Source organism: Somniosus microcephalus, chromosome 13 (assembly GCF_052327205.1).
Source record: "Somniosus microcephalus isolate GS21.2 chromosome 13, FLI_Smic_1.0, whole genome shotgun sequence".
Classification (NCBI taxonomy): domain Eukaryota; kingdom Metazoa; phylum Chordata; class Chondrichthyes; order Squaliformes; family Somniosidae; genus Somniosus; species Somniosus microcephalus.
In genome coordinates this window covers 58,901,677-58,923,574 of record NC_140999.1, presented here as the reverse complement: position 1 = coordinate 58,923,574, position 21,898 = coordinate 58,901,677, and the positions used below count along the sequence as shown (strand labels likewise).

Here is a 21,898-nt window from a genome sequence, read left to right as displayed (position 1 = left end):
TGCTGTGGGTTGAATCCACAAAGCTGTCTGAGGTTGCGCAGGAACCATTTTAAAGTGTCCCAATAAACTGGTCACATGGTATGGCGGCCATTTTGTATGCCCCTTTTCCTGGGCTTCTTTTAAAACAGCCTTTAAAATCATGGCCTCTTCTGCCATTTGACCCTTATTAATACAAAGTCCAATTTTGCGAATCCTACAGCTGCACAGGCCAGAAGGGGCCAGCGATTGGAAGTGGCTTAAGAGCACCTTGCTGCGCTTTAGGGGGCCATGGGGACCCGTTTCTGCACTGGTAGTCCTACTCAGAAGGACTTCCATGAAGGTCTGGTTTCTCTGTTCAACAGATGGCCAACGCTCTGTAGGAATTAACACTAAGCAGGGTTGGGGTTATTGTCTCTGGCCAATCAGAAGCCTCTGGGCTGCTCCAGGGATCCCCGTGCAGTTTCGAATCGCTCCCCTATTCCTGGTTCTGACCGCCGGACTTATTCGGTAGCGATGTAGACAGAAAACGTGACTCGTGGTTGGGTGCAAAACAGACCAGTATTTATTGAAACAAAGAAAGAAACAACTTAAAAATAATCGATACAACACACCTATGCCTGGTATACAGCACTTTACTTAACGCAATACATTTATTGTCCACTAAAGCACTCTTTTGCATAGTGCAACACCCTTTTACTTAAATACAGCACTTTACTTCTCACAGTACACTAGTACTTAAATATAGCACCTTTAAATACAGCTACTTAGTGTTCACTACAGCACTTTTCTGCTTAGTGCAACACCCTTTTAATAGCACTTTTAATACAGAACTCTTAGTGTTCACTACAGCACTTCTCTGCTAGTGCAACACTGTTACTTAAGTAACACTTTAATACAGAACTCTTAGGGAGAAATTCGGTTGGTAGCGCCAGCGATTAGCGCCTAAAGAGGCCGAGAAGTGGGGCGCTAACCAACTAGCACCCGGGCGCAGCAAACCCTGCGCCTCTTCCCATATTGAGTGGACTTTTAGCGCCGGCACTAAATCTTAGCACCTGCTCACGGGCGTAGGCAGATCATGACGTCATTTCAGTGTGCAACGCCTTTTTGGTGCCCCGGACCGGAAATTCAGTCGCGCCCCCCTCCGTTCCGCCTAGCACTAATAAGGACAGCTTACCTGGAATGTTCCCCAATCGCTCTCGGGCTGGGGGGGCGTTCTTTAAAGGGGGCTGCACTGGTATAAAAGCGGCAGCCATTTTGGGAGCACAACTTCTTCAAGAGTTTCACAGAGTTGCTGAGCTGCACTCTGAAAGCCATTTCACCAGTGAGCCAGCACTGGCAGAGGAACTTCAGCCTTCTGACCATCACCTTGCTGCTGGTGAGCATTTACAATGGGAATACTTTCTTGTGCGCTATTATTATGGGGGCTGCATTGGAGGGGAACGTCCTGCTGCTGAACCATCTGGAAAGGGCACAGAGACGCAGGGAGAGAGGGGCAGGCATGGCCAGACGGAGGAGGGCCAACAGACATCGCCACATCAGACCTTACGCTGCCAGGCTTTTCCAACAGCAGTTCTCTTACTTGAACATGTCAGAGGAGCAGTGTCTCAAAAGGCTGCACTTCAGAAAGGAGGTGGTGACTGAGCTGTGCCACCTGCTTCAGCCAGATCTGCAGCCTCAGATAAGGTGCAGGACCTCTCTGTCGGTGGCTGTCAAGCTGACTGTTGCCCTGAACTTCTACACGAGCGGCTCCTTTTAGGCCGCAACTGGGGACATAGCCAACATATCACAGTTTGCGGTGCATTGCTGCATCCATCAGGTAACTGATGCCCTGTTTAAAAGGAGGCAGCAGTACATCTCCTTTCCTATGACACTGGACAAGCAGCGGGAGCACGCAGAAGGCTTCGCAGCAATAGCGGACTTCCCCATGGTGCACGGGAAGTGATGATACATTATGCCCTGAGCTGACATCACATGCCCCCCATGGTAGAATAGCCCGTACATTATGCCCTGAGCTGACATCACATGCCCCCCATGGTAGAATAGCCCTTACATTATGCCCTGAGCTGAATGTGCGTGTGTGTTTCCAGAAAGGGCCATGTGTGCTGGCTGACAGATGGCCATTGGGGCTTTGCGCACCCTCTGGCCATAAAGTCAGGTGCAGATGGAGGGATGAAGATGATTGCGAAAAAGGCACTCACCCTAATGACCCGAGTGAGGTCGTTGAACTTCTTCCTGCATTGCACAGGAGTCCTGAGCACGATGCTGCTGGAGGCGACTCTTTGACAAACTTCCCTCCAAGCTCTGCGGTATTCGCTCTGATGAGGCTTCCTGCCATTGTCGGGGTACAGCACAGCTCATCGGCGCTCCACTGTGCCAACCAAAGCATCCAATGCCCCATCGGTAAAGCTCTCTGCTCTCTGCCTCACCCTCTCCATCTGTTGAAAGTTTTGGAACACCACAGAATGCACAGCGCCGATTTTGAGGCCTACAAGGCGCAGAGTGTGGCAGCTGATCCTAATTGACCCACCCCTTTAAGAGCTGGCTGGTGCCAGCATGTCTCCGGGAAATCGATTATTGACAGCACCTGCGCTGCGCCCGGCTGCCGAGAAATTGAGTAGCGCCGCCGGGTTAGCGCCTTAAGAGCCCCGTGCAGCGCCTGATTTTACGCCGCAATCACCTTGAGGAGCACATCAACCCAATATCATTCGAGGTGGTGATAAGTTGCGCCTGGCGATAAAATTTGCACAGCGCCAATTCTAGCACCCCAAACGGGGCTATACCGAATTTCTCCCCCTTAGTGTTCACTACAGCACTTCACTGCTTAGTGCAACACCCTTTTAATAGCACTTTCAATACAAAACTCTTAGTGTTCACTACAGCACTTTTCTGCTGGTGCAACACTGTCTTACTTAAATAGGGGAGGAGAAAAACAGGCACAACGAGAGAAAATTGACTAAAATTACAGTTTTAACAAAATTCCCCTTAATTCCCACCCCTTAATACCTATTCTAAGTTGCCTTGTAATGGGCCAGAAAAGGTATGCTCACCAATGAAAATGCCTGCTCCGTGCCCCCTGCGGTCTATGATCTTCACTGCCCTGAAGTAGAGAATACCCCAGTATTTAAAAGTAAACTGCTGGTATTCTACTTCTTTAGGCAGGCTTCTGAGCTGTTCTTCTGTAGGCAGAGCACGGAGTCGAGGCGGCAGAGAGAGAGATCACTTCCTGAGAAGCTATCTTATATCCCATTTGGGGCCGAAACCTTCCCGCCCAAATCCAGATGCATCTCGGCTAAACAAAAGGAATCCGATGACCCCATTAAACTGTGATGGGTTTTGGATGAATTACCCATTTATCGTGATGGGTTTGTGAATGTATTCCCATTCATCGTACTGGGTTTGAATAGAGCTGTCTTGGTTTGGAAAAAAAAGCATGTCTTTCCTTAATTGCTGAGTAAACAGCCTTGGAAGTTAGTGTAAACAAAAGTAATTGTCCTGTGGTCAAACTGAAACCGCAGTCTCAAGTGGTTAATCCTTTGTGTAAACATTGTAGCAGTTTCTGTAAACAAACATCGATTGTCTCTGCAGGGAGGGAAACTCCCTGAACTGCCTTTGATTGGCAGTTTAACTACTCCATTGCTCCAGGGCTGGGATTTTTTTCTAAATCCTTTGTCAGCCATCTTTGATCTTCCCTTTTCATATGTCCACAGCCTGTGTTCTGCCACGAGGTTGGGCAGCCATCTTTGATTACCCCTTTTTCACAGACACACACACGCTGCCTTTCAAGAGAGACTGTTGTCCTTTTGTCTTCTGCCACGAGGTCTGACGGCCATTTTGATCCCTGGATTTTTAAAGGTATACTACCCAGGTATTCTTTAATCAAAAATCAATCTTCGGAACTGTAGGAAATTTTGAAATTATTGCGAAATGCTTACAGCTCCTCAAGTGATTTCATTCTCTTATGAGCACTCACCATGTTTTCCGTAACCTGGCGAGTTATCTCCTCCATGGAGGTTGCCAACCTTTCCATGGTGATGCGTTCATGCACCAATGACTCCACAAAGGCTCTTCTCATGGTCGCTATTGACTCCTCCATTCGCTCCACACTCGCAGCGACCCTGGAGAAAAAACCTGCCAGAGACTCCTGCATCTGTGCATGGAGATCCATCACCTCTTCTCTTGCGGATGGACCCAGAGGCAGAGGGTCGACATGCAGCGCAGCTGAGCTGAGCTGGCAGAGTCCTGTGCCCTCCAATGAGGACTCTCCACTGCTGTCCCTGTCTCCAGAATCTGCTGAGGCTCACTTGTGAGCTGTGAAACACCAGGTGACAACACTACTCTATGTCCCGAGGGTCCCCCCGAGGTGTGAGTGTCTGCGCTGGTGCTGGGTGCGCTTACATCTGCTGATGCTGTGCCCTCAGAGGTTGGAGCTTCCTCTGAGGAGTCTGGCTGCACAGCCTCTTCCTCCTCCACAGTGAGGACGGGGGCTCTGGATGGTACTGTGGGGGAGTAAAGGAAGGAGTTAGAGATGTAATGCCAAGGTTCTTCTGGTGACTCCCAGCGAGTTGGCATCTGCTGACACCTGCATCCATGCAGCTTTGGTCTCAGTGGGAGGCCTCTTCCTCCCTGACCTAGGGAAGAGGACCTCCCTGTGGGCCCTAACCCCATCCAATAATGCCTGCAGTGAAGCCTCGTCGAATTTGAAGGCAGCTCGGGTTCTGGCACTGGCCACAGCTGCTGCAGGCTCCTCTGCCATCCTGTATGGTTCGTTTGGAAGCCTTCAGAGGATGCAGTGCTTGCTATGCACCTTGAAAGCACCACGAATGATGACATCATACTGTGGGGATTTCTGACTCGAATTAGACAATTAGCAAGGCTTCCCACATGCTGGGAATTAATTGGCCACTTGAGGGAAAATTGCATGGAGCTGGCTGACACTTTTTTATGTGTGTCAGAAACCCCACATTCGGGGAAACCCGACCATTTCCCACACAAGCCGAAAATCGGGGCCATTGAGTCTACAGCACAGAAACAGGCCATTCGGCCCAACTGGTCTATGCCAGCATTTATGCTCCACATGAACCTCCTCCCACCCTTCTTCATCAAACCCCTTCAGCACACCCTTCTATTTTTTTCTCCCTCATATGCCTGTCTAGCTTCACCTTAAATGCATCTATACTATTTGCCTCAAATATTCGTTATGATAGGCCATTCCACATTCTTACCATTCTTTGGGTAAGGAAATTTCTCCTGAATTCCCTATTTGATTTATTAGTGACTATCTTATATTCATGGCCCTTAGCTTTTGACTCTCCTACAAGTGGAAACATCTTCTCTATGGCTACCCTAACGGACCCCTTCGTAATTTTATAGACCTCCATCAAGTCACCTCTCAGCCTTCTCTTTTCTAGAGAAAAGACCCCCAGCCTGTTCGGTCTTTCCTGATAGTTGTAACCTTTCAGTTCACGATAAGAGTTTTCTTTGACTTGTATGTCTTCGATTGTGATGGGGTAAACTGGTAAAGGGGATTTTTTTTCTTCAATGAGGAGATGGAGTGAACTGAACTTTTACCTCTGGGACATAGCTTTAAAATATTCCCAATGTTTACAATAATAAAATGAATTAGAATTTGACTTTGTTGTATTACTTTTCAGAATGATGGAAATGACAGAAGAATGGTATGGGAGAAAAATATGAAATACGTTGCAAAGCATAACCTGGAGCACTCAATGGGAAAGCACACATTTACTGTAGGAATGAATCAGTTTGGAGACCTGGTATGTATAGGATTACACTTCATAGAATTACATAGAATTTACAGCACAGAAACAGGCCATTCGTCCCAACTGGTCTGTGGTGGTGTTTATGCGCCACACAATCCTCCTAGCCACCCTTCTTCATCTAACCATATCTGCATATCCTTCTATTCCTTTCTCCTCCACGTATCTATCTAGCTTCCTCTTAAATGTATCTATGCTATTTGCCACAACTACTCCACATTCTCACCGCTCTTGGGTAAAGAAGTTTCTCCTGAATTCTTTATTGGATTTATTAATGACTACCTTATATTTATGGCCCCTAGTTTTAGACTCCTCAAAACTGGAAACATCTTCTGTATGTCATAATTTTAAAGAACTCTATTAGGCCACCCCTCAGCCTTCTCTTTCCAAGAGAAAAGAAATCTAGCCTGTTCAGTCTTTCCTGATCGTTATAACCTCTCAGTTCTGGTATAAAAGGTGTGACAGTGAGAATGGTAGCTCTTGAAATTTCTTTCAATGAATCAGGTGTGATGGTGCATCATGTAATTAGTGTAATTAGTGTGGAGCACTCCAACAACGAAGAATAGCTTACCCCTATTAAATTCACCATGACACTTTGAACCATCAAAATTCAGGCATACAGTCACTATATGAACCATATAAGGAGTGCTGTTGTCACTGTTGCTTGTCCCTCCAGCCATGGTTCCAGGAGATGGCACAACCATCAGTCATAATTTCTCTGGGTAATCATAAGCGTTGCATGCACAGCCCTGCAGTCATATCCAGGTAGCTGGACCTGAGGAGGTAATCAAGCCCCTGTGGCGTATGTTGCCGGGGTTGTCAGGATTCTATGGCCGGAATTTTCATGCTGCCATGCATGTGGGATTGGAGGCGGGTTGGGAGTAAAATTCACAAAAAATGGGAGCAGGTCGGGACCACGCTGTCATCCCGCCTCCTTGCGCCTTTAACTTGGGCGTGTTTGCCAGCGCAGCATGGACCCAAACGGCAGAGGCAGGTGACCCATTTATCTCCTTAATACCTTGTTGTCAGACCCTTAGCAATGCATTTAACAAGGCCTTTTGAATTTCACTGCATGACCATAGGAATCACGCAGCTCGGGAAACATGTCTGTCAAACTGAGGTGGAAGTTTAGTATTCACTGATCAAGGTCATTACTGCAGAGCATGGAAAGCACAATAAATACTGCCACATGACATCTGCTTACTTATCTAAGGGAAAGGCTCTTGTTTAGGGCATTTTGAGCACAGATTTAGATGTCCACAGTGTTGTGTATGTACCTTTAAGAGAATAACTGGTCTCAGACTGCAATACCGGCAGTGACCACCCCTGTATAAAAGGCGCTAGAGAGCCTCTGTTGGTTAGATTCGTTTATGCCTTCCACCAGTAAAGATCGTTTTGTTTTCTCTCCTGCTAGTCCGTGTCTCAATCATTCACGGACTTAACACTGGCGACGAGGTAGAAAGAACTTACCTGCAACTCAGCAGCAGCTCCGACGACGTTGAAGGTCGGAAGAAGAAAAAAAAAAAAATAGTGTCCATTGAAACTCGAGGAACGGGCGTCGACCGTCAATCATTGGGTTCAAGGCTTTGCAGGAGTGACTTTCCAGAGCCAGGCTGGGTTCCTCGGTCCGTGGTTTCCCAGCTAATCGGGCTGGTGGCAGGTAGTTCTCTGATCCTTCCTGGGCTGCAACGGGGCCGGGCAGCGAGTCGGGAAGCAAGGAGAGAGAGAGAGGGTGGAGCATACAGGGCGCGGCCGGTGTTTCGAAGCTGGGCAGCGTTCGGACCTCAGAAGAGGGAGGGAAGTGTTCCAGAGGGTCCACTCCACGATGGGAAAATAATAAAAGAAAAAGAATACGCGCAAGAAACCGTGGAAAGCAGCGCTAACAACAGCGGGGGAAGAAGGAAAAGCGCGGGAGGCACCATTTTGTTAAATCAGAGAAGAAGGCAAAGCGCGGGAGGCGCCATTTTAGATTTGCAAGATGCCGAAGACTGGCTGTATCACTGCTTTTGATAATACATTAGAGGACTGGACCACGTATGTGGAAAGAGTCGAGGTATATTTCGAGGCAAATGAAATAGCAGAGGGGAAAAAGGCATCAATATTGCTAAACGTAATGGGCGCTAGAACATACGGCCTATTGCGGGATCTGATTACTCCAGCCAAACCGAAGGCGAAGAGTTTTAATGAAATTGTTGCTGTTCTACAGGAGCACTTAAACCCTGCACCACTGTTGATAGCAGAAAGATTTAAATTCCACAGGAGAACTCAGCACAAAGATGGGAGCAATGCTGAGTATCTTACGGAACTACGCAAGCTATCAAAGCACTGCCAGTTCGGAGCAGGACTGGCAGATACCCTACGGGACAAATTTGTCTGTGGACTCCTGAGTGAAGGAACACAGAAGAAGTTACTCGCAGAAAAAGAGCTGACGCTAGATAAGGCTTTCAGCGTGGCAGTATCATATGAAGCAGCAGCCAGGGGAGCTGCAGAAATTCAACAAAAACCACAGGAATATGGCACCCATGAGATGACACGGGGATTTGCAAAATGTTATCGCTGCGGCAGAACTAACCATGACCAGAAGGACTGCTGGTCCAAAGACAAAATATGCAGACAATGCAGGAAGATTGGACACATTGCACGAGTTTGTAGGTCTGGGAAGAAGACCAGCGACAACAAAAAGGCTACTAAGGAACCGTACAAGAAAGTACAAAAGATGACGGACAGTAGTTCCGAAGACCAGATGAGCGATAGTGAATCCGAGAACAGGAGATTAAGCTGTCTCAAACTTCACAATGTAATCGCAAAAGAGGATCACCGAACCATTTGGGTCACCCTCACGATAGCAGGGTCCCAAGTTAAAATGAAATTGGATACAGGATCAGCGCTAACCGTCATGAATCGACGAGACTATGAGCGACTATTTTCACACATACCCTTGAGAGAGACATCCATCGTCTTGACGACGTATACGGGGCAAAAAGTATACCCCAGAGGAAAAATAAGGGTGCCTGTCGAATACAATGGCAAGAAAATATGGAAATTGTATCTCTGCATACTGCCAAATGGTGGACCACCATTATTGGGACGGGAATGGATCAGGAAGATAAACTTAGATTGGCATTCCATTCATGCAATGATGGTGGACGGTAAAAAAGATGAAGACGTCACTCCTGGACGATTGTCAACAATCTTAGCTAACGCCAAAGAGGTATTTCAACAAGAACTGGGCACGCTTAAAGGCATAACCGCCTCGTTAAAAATAGAAGAGAATGCAGTTCCCAAGTTTTTCAAAGCAAGACCGGTACCATATGCAATTTGTCCAGCCATCGAGGCAGAGCTGGAGAATCTGGAGAAGGCGGGCGTGTTGTCTAAGGTCGACTGGAGCGAGTGGGTGACACCCATCGTTCCTGTCATGAAAAAAACGTTAAGCAATAAGTTCGGAGAGCCAAGGAAGATTCGCATCTGTGGGGATTTCAAGGTGACGGTGAACCCTGTCCTTCACACAGTACAATATCCTCTTCCAAGGATAGAAGACATCTTCGCCTCACTGCCTGGAGGGAAGCGTTTTACAAAAATTGACCTAGCACAAGCATATTTGCAGATGGAGGTTGAAGAGTCCTCTAGGAAGTATCTCACGATAAACACTCACAAAGGTCTTTACCAATATCATCGATTGGTATTCGGAGTAGCATCGGCTCCGGCGATATGGCAAAGAGCGATGGAACAAGTCCTGCAAGGAATTCCGGGGACTCAGTGTTACTTGGACGACATCCTTGTAACAGGTGAAGGTGACAGTGAACACCTTAACAGCCTAGAACAGGTGCTCACTAGACTATGGGAACATGGGCTGCGAGCCAACCGCCCCAAGTGCGAATTTTTTAAGAAACAGATATCGTATTGTGGCCACGTGATTGATGAAGAGGGGTTACATAAGTCCCCTGACAAAATTGAAGCGGTTGTTAAGGCCCCAGCACCTGAAAATGTGTCGCAACTGAGGTCATTCCTCGGGTTGGTGAATTACTATCATAAGTTTTTGCCGAATTTGTTGACAATTCTGCATCCACTGAACGCCCTGCTACGAATGGGGGTAGCATGGAAATGGAGCGATGATTGTAAACGTGCTTTTCAGAAGAGTAAGGGCTTAATCACTTCGAAGGAAGTATTGGCTCACTACAACCCAGCACTGCCAATCAGGCTGGCGTGTGATGCGTCTCCCTACGGCATTGGGGCGGTACTGTCACATAAATTCCTTAATGGTTTGGAGAGGCCGATAGCTTTTGCGTCACGCTCGTTAACTTCTGCCAAGCGTAACTACGCCCCGATTGACAGAGAGGCCCTCAGCCTAATGTGGGGGGTGAAGAAGTTCAATCACTATCTGCACGGTCAAAAATTTACTCTACTAACCGATCATCAACCTCTTGTCTCCATTTTCAACCCTCAGAAGGGCGTACCGATAGTGACAGCACAACGGCTGCAGAGATGGTCCCTTTTCCTAAGGGCACACCAATATGACATCGAGTACAGGGGAACTAATCAGCATGGAAATGCTGATGGATTGTCACGTCTACAGCTGCCGACGGTGGAAGAAGAAGACCTTGCAGTGGATCCAATGGATTTATTCCACTCGACCATAGTCGAATGTCTCCCTGTGACGAATGCAAACATAGAAAAGGAAACACGGAATGACCCGACACTATCACGGGTCTATGATTTAACGGTGATGGGATGGCCAGCACATGGCGAACCACTGCTGCCAGCATTTTCGTCAAGAAGAGAACAGCTGTCAGTGTGCAGAGGAACCTTGATGTGTGGATCCAGAGTAGTAATTCCACCTAAGTTGACGGATAGAGTGCTCAATGAGCTTCATGAGGGTCATCTGGGTGGGGTAAAAATGAAGAGCTTAGCCAGAGCGTTTGTGTGGTGGCCGGGAATCGATAGAGAAATTGAAGAGATGACCAAGAGCTGTGCAGGATACCAGAAGGTCCAAAACGCCCCACCACAAGCTCCTCTGCATCCATGGGAGTGGCCCTCATCTCCATGGCAAAGGGTGCACATTGATTTTGCTGGTCCCTTCATGGACTCGATGTTTTTAATTGCGGTGGATGCACATTCAAAGTGGCCAGAGGTAATAAAAATGTCCTCAACCACCACGGGAAAAACTATCACAGTTTTACGAACCATATTCGCCAGGAATGGGCTGCCTGAACAGATTTGCTCTGACAATGGACCACAGTTTGTGTCTGAAGAGTTCCGGAGGTTCTTAAAGAACAATGGTGTTAAGCATTACACATCTGCCCCATATCATCCAGCCACTAATTGATTGGCCGAGAGGTTTGTCCAAACATTCAAGAAGGCTATCAAGGCAATGTGTAATGAAGATATACCCCTACAACACAAGGTGGACAACTTCTTGTTTGCATACCGGAATGCGACACATGCGGTTACCAACCAAACTCCAGCCATGATGTTCTTCAATTGAAGACTACGATGCCGCTTGGATTTGGTTAAGCCAAACGTCCGAAGAGATGTGGAGAACAGGCAGTTTCAGAATATGAATGAAAGGCCGACCAGGAGTTTTAAGATAGGTCAACCAGTTTTGGCCCGGGACTACCGCACTGAGAAATGGCAGCCAGGAACGATTTGTACATGACAAGGACCTCTCGTGTATACTGTGGACGTTGGGGAGAGCATTGTAAGACGCCATGCTGACCAGATTCTAGAGTCACTGGAAAACGTCAACTCCACACCACGATCTGATACACCTGGTAATGAAATCGACGTTCCAATTGCAGCTACCGCAGAACCGGTAATATTGGAAGCAGATGAACCAAACAACGACATTGATTTCGACTCAACATTGCCAGAAGAACCTGATACTCCAAAGAGGCGTTATCCAGACAGAAGCAGGAAGCCTCCTCAAAGACTGAACTTATAATTGCTTAAACTTAACCAATGTATCTAGCAACAGTAATTGTGATTGTAATTCGTTATCATTATTGTTAAATGAATGTTATGTACTGTTTATCTAAAAGGGGAGGAATTGTTGTGTATATACCTTTAAGAGAATAACTGGTCTCAGACTGCAATACCGGCAGTGACCACCCCTGTATAAAAGGCGCTAGAGTGCCTCTGTTGGTTAGATTCGTTTATGCCTTCCACCAGTAAAGATCGTTTTGTTTTCTCTCCTGCTAGTCCGTGTCTCAATCATTCACGGACTTAACACACAGTTTGCAAGTCCTTTCTGTAATTTCAGAAGCCACTCTCACCTCATTGCTACTACCTATCACACCATTGACAGATTGCGCCTCTTATCGCTGCTTAACCTGCCATCTATTACGTCAGAATGGTTGCCATTTATACTGTCTCACCCAGTCCTCAGAATTGGACCAAGATGAGCCCCACCAGCAGCAGCAGCAGCAGCAGCAGCAGCAAAAGTACCAACAACCATCTCCTCTATGACCTGATGCTCCACAGGACAGAGGGCATCAGTGCAGGGCTGCACCGTACTGGAGACAATACTCCCAACACAAGGTATCCTCACAGAGGATGAGCTTCCTCAACATGACTGAGCAGCAGTATCAAAGGAGGCTCAGGCTATCGCGCCAGGTCGTCGCAGGCATTTGCACCTTACTGGAACCACACCTGCAGCCCAGAGGACCTATAAATATATTCAAGTAGGAGTTAGATGTATTCCTTAAGGCTAAAGGGATTAAGGGATATGGGGAGAAAGCAGGGACAGGGTGCTGAATTTGGATGATCAGCCATGATCTCATTAAATGGCGGAGCTGGCTCGAGGGGCCGAATGGCCTACTCCTGCTCCTATCTTCTATGTTTCTATGTTTCTATGACCTGGTGGACATGCCTTACCAGTGGCTGTCAAGGTCATCAATGCCCTCAACTTCTTCGCCTCAGGCTCCTTCCAGGGATCTGCAGCGGATATTTGCGGCCTCTCGCAGTTGACCGCCCACAGATGTATCACACAGGTCACTGGTGCCATGTTTGACAAATCAGCCAATTATATCAACTTTGCCACTGATGAAGCCAGTGTTAATGAGTGGGCGCTGGCCTTTGCCGCTCAGGCTGGCTTCCCATGGGTGCAGGGCATCATTGACTGCACACATGTGGCCATGAAGGCACCCCATCATCACCTAGGAGTGTTTTTGAACTGCAAGGGCTTCCACTGTCTCAATGTGCAGCTCGTCTGCAACCATAAAAACATGATTATGTATGTGTGCGTCAAATTCCCTGGCAGCTGTCATGACTTTTTCATCCTGCGCCAGTCCACCTTCCCTCAGCTCTTTGCATCGCCAAACACCAGCTGGCTGCTAGGAGGTGAAGGCTATCCACTGAAGACATGGCTCATGACACCCTTGAGGAGGCCACATACTGAGGCCAAGGAGAGATATAATGAAACCCACATTTCCACCAGATGTGTCATAGAGCAAACAATAGGCATGCTGAAAATGCGCTTCAGGTGCCTTGACAGATCCGGAGTTCAGTACGCAACAGCCAGAGTCTCCAGAATCGTGGTCATCTGCTGTGCGCTGCACAACATAGCGCAGCAACAATGATTAACATTGGATGAGGAGCAAGGAGCAGAGCGTACAGCCTCTTCAGATGAGGAGGAGGTGGAGGAGCAGGAGGTACCTGAGGTCCATATGCCACCACCACCGAGCACATTGCTGCCCGGGAGGCCAGGGATAGCCTCATCATGGCCATATTTACTTAACTTCCTGCATTACACTCATATGGCAGCCACATGAATTGTCAGGTTCTGCCCCCAACAACACCATAAAGCATCCCTATAATGACCAAACCAGTCCTTTCACACTGCCCCCCATTGCTGGAGATAACATTATGGGCAGGATTTTCATTGGGCCGTGGAGGCGGGATTGGAGGCATGTGGGGGGTTAAAATCTCGAAATCGGGGGGCACAAACCCATCCTGCCCCCAACCCGCCACCATGCCAGTTTCAAAGGAGGCTGATACCCGACCTGTGCTGGGAGCCGCCTCCCCGAGGCGGGAAGGGGATTAGTGCCAATTAACTGCCTGTTAACAGGCAGTTTTTAGCCTAATCCCTATTTTTATTCCTGAAGTGTGGGATTCCCGATGGCTCCAAACCACGTCAAGTTAGTGAGGCGGACCGTCGGGCTGAAGGGCTTGGAAGGTTCCAGATGTCCGTTGTTCAGGTGAGTGATGGGTGCATGAGTGCAGAGGTAAGTGTATTTGGTATGTGTAAAGTATTTAAAGAAGTTTTACTTACCTTTTCTTACCTTTACAGCCTTCCTTCCTTCAGGTCTCGGGAGTACCTCATCTCACCAGCACAGAAAGCAGAATGGCTGTGAGCTGTCAAAAGTTGCAGCATTCAGCTTTCTATTCTGGAGAGATCTCTAAATCAGCCTGAGAGGAAGGAATTAACTTGGAATACAGGTTGTCAGTGTTTGACAGCTTCAAAGAGCTGTCAAATGCTGATATTTTATCTGTCAAAAGCTCTTGACAGATGAAATATCAATCTGTGATGTCACCTGTTGCCGGGTGGCCCTTAATTGGCCTGCTGAGCCTGCTGGGCAGGCTCAACAAGGTCAATCAAGTGAAAATCGCGTGGGTTGGCCACAACTCGATGGAGGTGGGACTACAACCCCGAAAGTTGTAGTCCTGCCTCCTACATGCCTCCAGTATTAAAATCCAGCCCTATGTCTCACCATTCACTCCAACTCACTAAGCCACTTCCAAAGTAGCAGACAAAATTGGGCATGACTGGAAAGTGGTGAAAGTAAATTGTTTTATATGTGACATAAGTGTAACAGAACCTTAACAGAAACAGTTTTTTGAACACTAATGTGCTTAGTCATGTGCATCTACTTCTGTGTCATTTTTTGCTTACACATGCTTCTATAAGGTGCAACCCCTGTGGCTTCAGCAGAAGGCCAGGGTTAAGGACATCTCCTCTGGGCTGGACAGAAACTTGGAGTGGGAGGGGGAGGATCCAGTTGTCGTGGTCCATGTTGGTACCAACGACATAGATAGGACAAGGAAGGAGGTTCTGCTGAGGGAGTTTGAGCAGCTAGGGGCCAAATTAAAAAGCAGAACCACAAGGGTAATAATCTCTGGATTATTACCTGAGCCACGAGCGAATTTGGCTAGGACAAATAAAATAAGAGAGTTAAATGCGTGGCTCAAAGACTGGTGTGGGAGAAATGGGTTTTGCTTCCTGGGACACTGGCACCAGTACTGGGACAGGAGGGAGCTGTTCCGTTGGGACGGGCTTCACTTGGCCAGTGCTGGGACTAGAGTCCTGGCGGATCATATAACTAGGGCTGTCGAGAGGGCTTTAAACTAACTAGTGGGGGGGAGGTTCCCAGAGAGCAAATAATACAAATGACAACAGAGAAGGTCATAGACTTAGGTAGCAGTGGGGAAATTAAAAACCAGAGCGTGTCAGGAAGGGGTAGAAGGTGTGGAGTAAAAGGTAAAGTAATAAAAAGGGCAATAGCAGGAACTAAGTGTCACAAAACATATTTGAAAGTTCTCTATCTGAATGCACGTAGCATTCGTAACAAAATAGACGAGTTAAAGGCACAAATAGCTACATATGGGTATGATCTTGTGGCCATTACAGAAACATGGCTGCAGGGTGACAATGCCTGGGAATTAAACATACCAGGTTATTTAACAATCAGGAAGGACAGGCAGGAAGGAAGGGGAGGTGGGGTGGCTATGTTAATAAAGGAAGGAATCACTGTAATACAGAGAAATGATATTGGGTCAAAGGATCAGGATAATGAAACAGTTTGGGTGGAGATAAGGAATAATAAGGGGAAAAAAACACTAGTGGGTGTAGTATATAGGCCTCCGAACAGTCGCAACTCTGTTGGACGGAGTATCAATCAGGAAATAGTTGAGGCTTGTAATAAGGGAACATCTATAATTATGGGGGATTTTAACTATCATATAAATTGGACGAATCAAATTGGGCAGGGCTGCCTTGAGGATGAGTTCATTGAGTGTATTAGGGATGGGTTTCTTGAGCAGTATGTAACTGAACCAACCAGGGGGCAAGCAACCTTAGATCTGGTCCTGTGTAACGAGACAGGATTAATTAAAAATGTCCTAGTAAAGGATCCCCTTGGAATGAGTGACCATAACATGGTTGAATTCCATATTCAGTTAGAGGGTGAGGAGGCTGTATCTCAAACAAGCGTGCTAAGCTTGAATAAAGGAGACTATGAAGGTATGAGAGCGGAACTGAGTAAAGTGGATTGGGAAAATAGGTTAAAGGATAAGACGATACATGATCAGTGGTGTACATTTAAGGAGTTATTTTACAAATTCCAAAAAAAGTATATTCCACTGAGAAAAAAAGGGTGTAAAAGAAAAGACAGCCATCCGTGGCTAAGTAAAGAAATTAAGGATAGTATTCGACTAAAAACAAGGGCATATAAGGTAGCCAAATCTAGTGGGAGGATAGAGGATTGGGAAAACTTTAAAAGACAGCAAAAAATAACAAAAAGATTGATTAAGAAAGGGAAGATACATTATGAAAGTAAATTAGCAAAAAATATAAAGACAGATAGTAAGAGTTTTTATAGTTATATAAAAAGAAAAAGGGTGGCTAAAGTAAATGTTGGTCCCTTAGAGGATGAGACTGGGAAACTAATGGTGGGAAATATGGAGATGGCAAAAACACTGAATGAATATTTTACATCAGTCTTTACAGTAGAGGACACCAAGAATATCCCAACACTTGACAAGCAGGGGGCTATAGGGGGGGAGGAGCTAAATACGATTAAAATTACTAAGGAAGTAGTACTTGGTAAAATAATGGGACTCAAGGCGGATAAATCACCTGGACCTGATGGCTTACATCCCAGGGTTTTGAGGGAAGTGGCGGTAGGGATTGTGGATGCATTGGTAATAATCTTCCAAAACTCCCTGGACTCAGCAAAGGTCCCGGCAGACTGGAAAACTGCTAATGTAACACCCTTATTTAAAAAGGGCAGTAGACAGAAGGCTGGAAACTATAGACCGGTTAGCCTAACATCTGTGGTAGGTAAAATTTTGGAGTCCATTATTAAGGAGACAGTAACAGGACATTTGGATAATCATAATTTAATAAGACAAAGTCAGCATGGTTTTATGAAGGGGAAGTCATGTTTGACAAATTTGCTGGAGTTCTTTGAGGAAGTAACATATAGGGTGGATAAAGGTGAATCAGTGGACGTAGTGTATTTAGACTTCCAAAAGGCATTTGACAAGGTGCCACACAAAAGATTATTGCTTAAGATAAAAAATCACGGGATTGGGGGTAATATTCTGGCATGGATAGAGGATTGGCTGTCTAACAGAAGGCAGAGAGTTGGGATAAATGGTTCATATTCAGACTGGCAATCAGTAACCAGTGGTGTTCCGCAGGGGTCAGTGCTGGGTCCCCAACTCTTTACAATCTATATTAACGATTTGGAGGAGGGGACCGAGTGTAACACGTCAAAGTTTGCAGATGATACTAAGATGGGAGGGAAAGTAGTGAGTGAGGAGGACATAAAAAACCTGCAAGGGGACATAGACAGGCTAAGTAAGTGGGCAGAGATTTGGCAGATGGAATACAATACTGCAAAGTGTGAGGTTATGCACTTTGGCAGGAAAAATCGTAGAGCAAGTTATTATCTTAATGGCAAGAAACTGGAAAGTACTGAAGTACAAAGGGATCTGGGGGTCCTGGTGCACGAAACTCAAAAGGTTAGTATGCAGGTGCAGCAAGTGATTAAGAAGGCCAATGGAATGTTGGCTTTCATTGCTAGGGGGATAGAATATAAAAATAGGGAGGTATTGCTTCAGTTGTACAAGGTATTGGTGAGACCGCACCTGGAATACTGCATACAGTTTTGGTGTCCATACTTAAGAAAGGACATACTTGCTCTCGAGTCAGTACAAAGAAGGTTCACTCGATTAATCCCGGGGATGAGGGGATGGACATACGAGGAGAGGTTGAGTAGATTGGGACTCTACTCATTGGAGTTCAGAAGAATGAGAGGCGATCTTATTGAAACATATAAGATTATGAAGGGGTTGGATCGGGTGGATGCAGGGAGGATGTTCCAGATGATGGGTGAAACTAGAACTAGGGGGCATAGTCTCAGAATAAGGGGCTGCTCTTTCAAAACTGAGATGAGGAGGAACTACTTCACTCAGAGGGTGGTAGGTCCATGGAATATGCTGCCCCAAAAAGCTGTCGAAGCTACATCATTACATAAATTTAAAACAGAAATAGACAGTTTCCTAGTAGAAAAGGGAATTAAGGGTTACGGGGAGCGGGCAGGAATTTGGACATGAGTCTAGGTTCGGATAGGTCATGGCCCTGTGGGTAGCGGAGCGTGCCCAGGGGCCGTGTAGCCTGATCCTGCTCCTGTTTTCATGTGTCGAATTCTGTTAGATTCAGGAGATAGTCCTGTCATAGTGGATTGGCGGTTAGGATCAGATCAGCCATGATCTTATTGAATGGCGGAGCAGGCTCGAGGGGCCAATTGGCCTACTCCTGCTCCTATTTCTTATGTTCTTATGTTCTTAAGTAGAGGCAGGCTGCTCACTTCCCTGCTACGACTGTGTAGACACTTTTGGCAGATGTCCTCTGGGTTTTGGAGCCTCTGATGGCCCCGCCAAAGTCTGCTCCTCCTGCAACTGTGCAGGGGCAGACTCGGCCATCGCGATGCGAGAAGGCATCTGGGGCTCTGACTGAGGGGAAGGCAATAGGGGAGAAGTGTGAGTGCTTTGAGAGGAGCCCCCACTTCCATGTCTACTGTCACCATCATCCCTCTCATGGGTCACCCGCACTTCCCTGCTAGCAAGGAGCGGGAGAGCTCTTTGCTGCACAGCAGTGGGGCCCACGAGGACCCAAGTCTACGTTGACATCCCTCCTAGACAGGAGGTCTATGAGCCTCTGTCATCTGTTCTCCATAGATAGCATGTGCTTCTGTGAGGGGCGCATTAGCTGCTCCTCGCAGGTGGCCATCCTTTCCATGGAAAAGCCGACAGTTGCCATCGTCTGTGACATGGTAGTGTTCCTGTTGGAGGTGTACTCCTCCATTCTCTGCACATTTTCAGACATTGCAGTTGCAAAACCTATCAGAGCGTCCTGCACATCCAAGATCGCCCTCTTTATCGATGGCCCCCGAGGCTTAGCGACTGCATGCAGCTGAGCAGAGCTGGGAGCGTCCTGCACCCTCCGGCGAGGAGTCTCCCCTGCTGTCCCTGTCTCCACCATCTGCTCTTGCTCACTTGTGATTTGTGAGACATTAGATGACAACTCTATCTCATGTAGGACCCACCGAGGTGTGCGGATCTGCGCTGGTGCTGGATGCGCTTAGGTCTAGTGACAGTGTGCCCTCAGAGGTTGGAGGCTCCACTGAGGAGTCATCTTCCGCTTCCGCCTGGACAGTGGGGGGTGGGGGGTGGATGTATTTAATGGGCCTGAGGGAGAGTAAAGAGATGATTTAGAAATGTAATATCAAGAATGGGTAATGATACTGTAAAGTCTGTGGGTTGTATAGCGAAGTAATACACAGACTACAAGAGTAACTTAAACAGGACTTTACTATTCGAAGGTCAGGGCGAATCTGCCCAATAAGTTCTGCCACAGCACTTATATACCGGTGTGGTCACCGTCGGTATTACAGTATACAGCAGCCAGGATAAAGTAGTGCCACACCTAAAATAGTTCTCTTAAAGGTGGACGGTTACATACAATAGTTCTCTTAAAGGTAGAACAGTTACATACACTACAATCCTCCCTTTTTAGCTTACAACATACTTATTCCCCATTAACATAACATCATAACATATCCAACTTCATGTTACAACAGTTCACAGAGGTAGTCTCTGCGGAAACAGTTCACAGATTCAGTCTCTGCGGGAAACAGTTCACAGATTCATTCTCTGATCTTCTTGACTCGGTCCGGACCACGCCTCCGTGGTGTAGTCGGGTCACCTTGCGAGAGGGACTCATCCCCTAGTCCTTCCCTAGACTTAACAGCTTTACTTCCATCACTTCTGAGCCAGCATTGCTGACTTTTTAAAACAAACAAAAAACAGTTGGATTGCCTTGGGAAATTTTCCTACTTTCCAACTGATTTGGCTCCATTCGGGGGACCACGTGTGTGATCTGGTAGAGGTAATAATGGTTCAGCTGGTTATCATCTTCTGCTTCGTCTTTTCCTTTTTTGCTTCTTGGAGACTCTCGGGGCTCCATTGTCAGCTGCCAGCTGTAACGCCACCATCTCCCTATGTTCCTTAGACTTTAAGTGATTCATCCTGATTTCGGCACTTTGGGAGTTCTCGGCACAAGCTGGGCAGACCAGGTCCTCATAATATTCAGTGTCACTCAACAGATCATGGTAATATTCGGTGTCGTCCTGAGCTAGGCCAGCGAGAGGGTCTTCTATTTCCTCCTTACCCAGCTGGACGTTAGCCGACTTTTGTTCCAAATCCCGACATCTGTCCTGAAGAGACTTCATCATGCATTCAGATTCATCCCGCTTTTTCTGGGCTTCCTGCAAGTCTTTTACTAATGACCTCATTTGTGATTTCAATACTTCAACTTCATTCGGAGGTTGATTGATCGGACTATTCAATCCCTCTACTGAAGTAGCTGTTTCAGTATTCTGTTGTCCTACATTGCCGTGCGTCAGCGTACGTTTGGCATCCAAGGGCTGTTCTGCTGCAGACTTCTCAGTCTGGGTTGCCACCTCAGCTCTTCCAATGACTTTTGAGAGCTCCGGCTGTTCTGCTGCAGACTTCTCAGTCTGGGTTGCCACCTCAGCTCTTCCAATGACTTTTGAGAGCTCCCTTCCCTTTGAAGATTGAGGCTCGTATTTAAGTTTTTCCCATTTTAGAGTTTTATCCCTCAGCATATGAATGAGTTGGTTGACTGTTAACTCTTCTGCCATCATCCCTTTTCCATTAACTACAGGGCTGTTTATAACCTTTCCCTGGAGGAGTTGGCTGACTGTTAACTCTCCTGTCCTCATCCCTTTTCCATTAGCTGCAGGGCTGTTTAGAACCTTGTCCTGGGGCTCCTTTGCTGCTTCTACTTCGCCATCATCCGCAGGCCCCATCCGTCGAATTTTCACAAATGAATCGTCTGGTGATGCTGCACCCAACTTCAGTAGGAGCTCGGAAGTCATGTCGACCAACTCAGCTTTTTCTGCCTGCAACCTGCTAACCAGCGCCTTCAGTTGCGGCACATCTTGTTCCACCGGATTGGAGCACGCCCCTTCAGAAGCCGAATCCGCTTTGATTCGTTTGGCCTCCTCGTGCAGACGGTTTGTGTGCTCCTGCTCCCTTTTCTTCCCCAGCTGCTTCTGTTGTCTTTCCAGATTCTCCCATTCGGTATCATAGAACTTTTTCATTGCTTTCATCTCTTGCTCGAGACGGCAATTCAATTGTTCTAATTGCTGTCGTAATCTGAAATAAGTTTGCGTTCGAGCTCGATGTTCCTCAGTAATATATATCTCTGTAACTTGAACAGACTCAGAATTCTCTGTCGAGCTATGTTGTTGTTGCTCAGAGGAATTCTGTTCTGAAACTTTGTTCTCCTCTGGAGCATAAGCCTTTAGGCCCACATTCGTTCTACCAACCTTAGTCAGCAAGTTCATTTTAGACTTGTCTTTCATGCTTGGGCTGGTCTTATCGTCATCTGTTTCAGAGTCTGAGCTGATTGTCTGCCCCGAGTCCTCACTCGTTATTGCTTTGAGGTAGTGCCATTCCATGTCTATTTTCTTGATCCACTCCCGTCCTAGAAGTGGTGGTCCTCCCTCAGGTAGTACGTATAAGTCCATTCCGGGGTGTTCTTTGCCCCTGTCTCTCACCTTGACTCTTATCTTTCCCATGGGGTATACTTTATGCCCCGTGTATGTCTGCAATATGAACTTGGTATCTCTCAAGGGTATATGTGAGAATAGCCGGTTGTAATCCCTTCGATTTATGACGGATAGGGCTGATCCAGTGTCCAATTCCATTCTCACTTGGACTCCGGCTATTTTTAGCATGACCCAGATAGTTTGTAGGTCAGCTTCCTTACTCACATTATGAATTCTCAGACTACCCAGTTCCTGGCCGCTTGGGTCTGAGTCTGAATTCTGTTCATC

The 21,898-nt window shown here is 46.9% G+C and overlaps 1 protein-coding gene across 1 annotated transcript in view; it reads left to right on the top strand.

Annotated features, from left to right (window-relative positions):
* LOC147108350 (cathepsin L2-like) overlaps positions 1-21,898 on the top strand; it is a 52,065-nt gene that overhangs the window by 6,886 nt on the left and 23,281 nt on the right. The window contains exon 2 of the mRNA XM_086004945.1: positions 5,631-5,753. Coding sequence (XP_085861071.1) covers positions 5,631-5,753 — 123 coding nt within the window. The remainder of the gene's footprint in view (positions 1-5,630; positions 5,754-21,898) is intronic.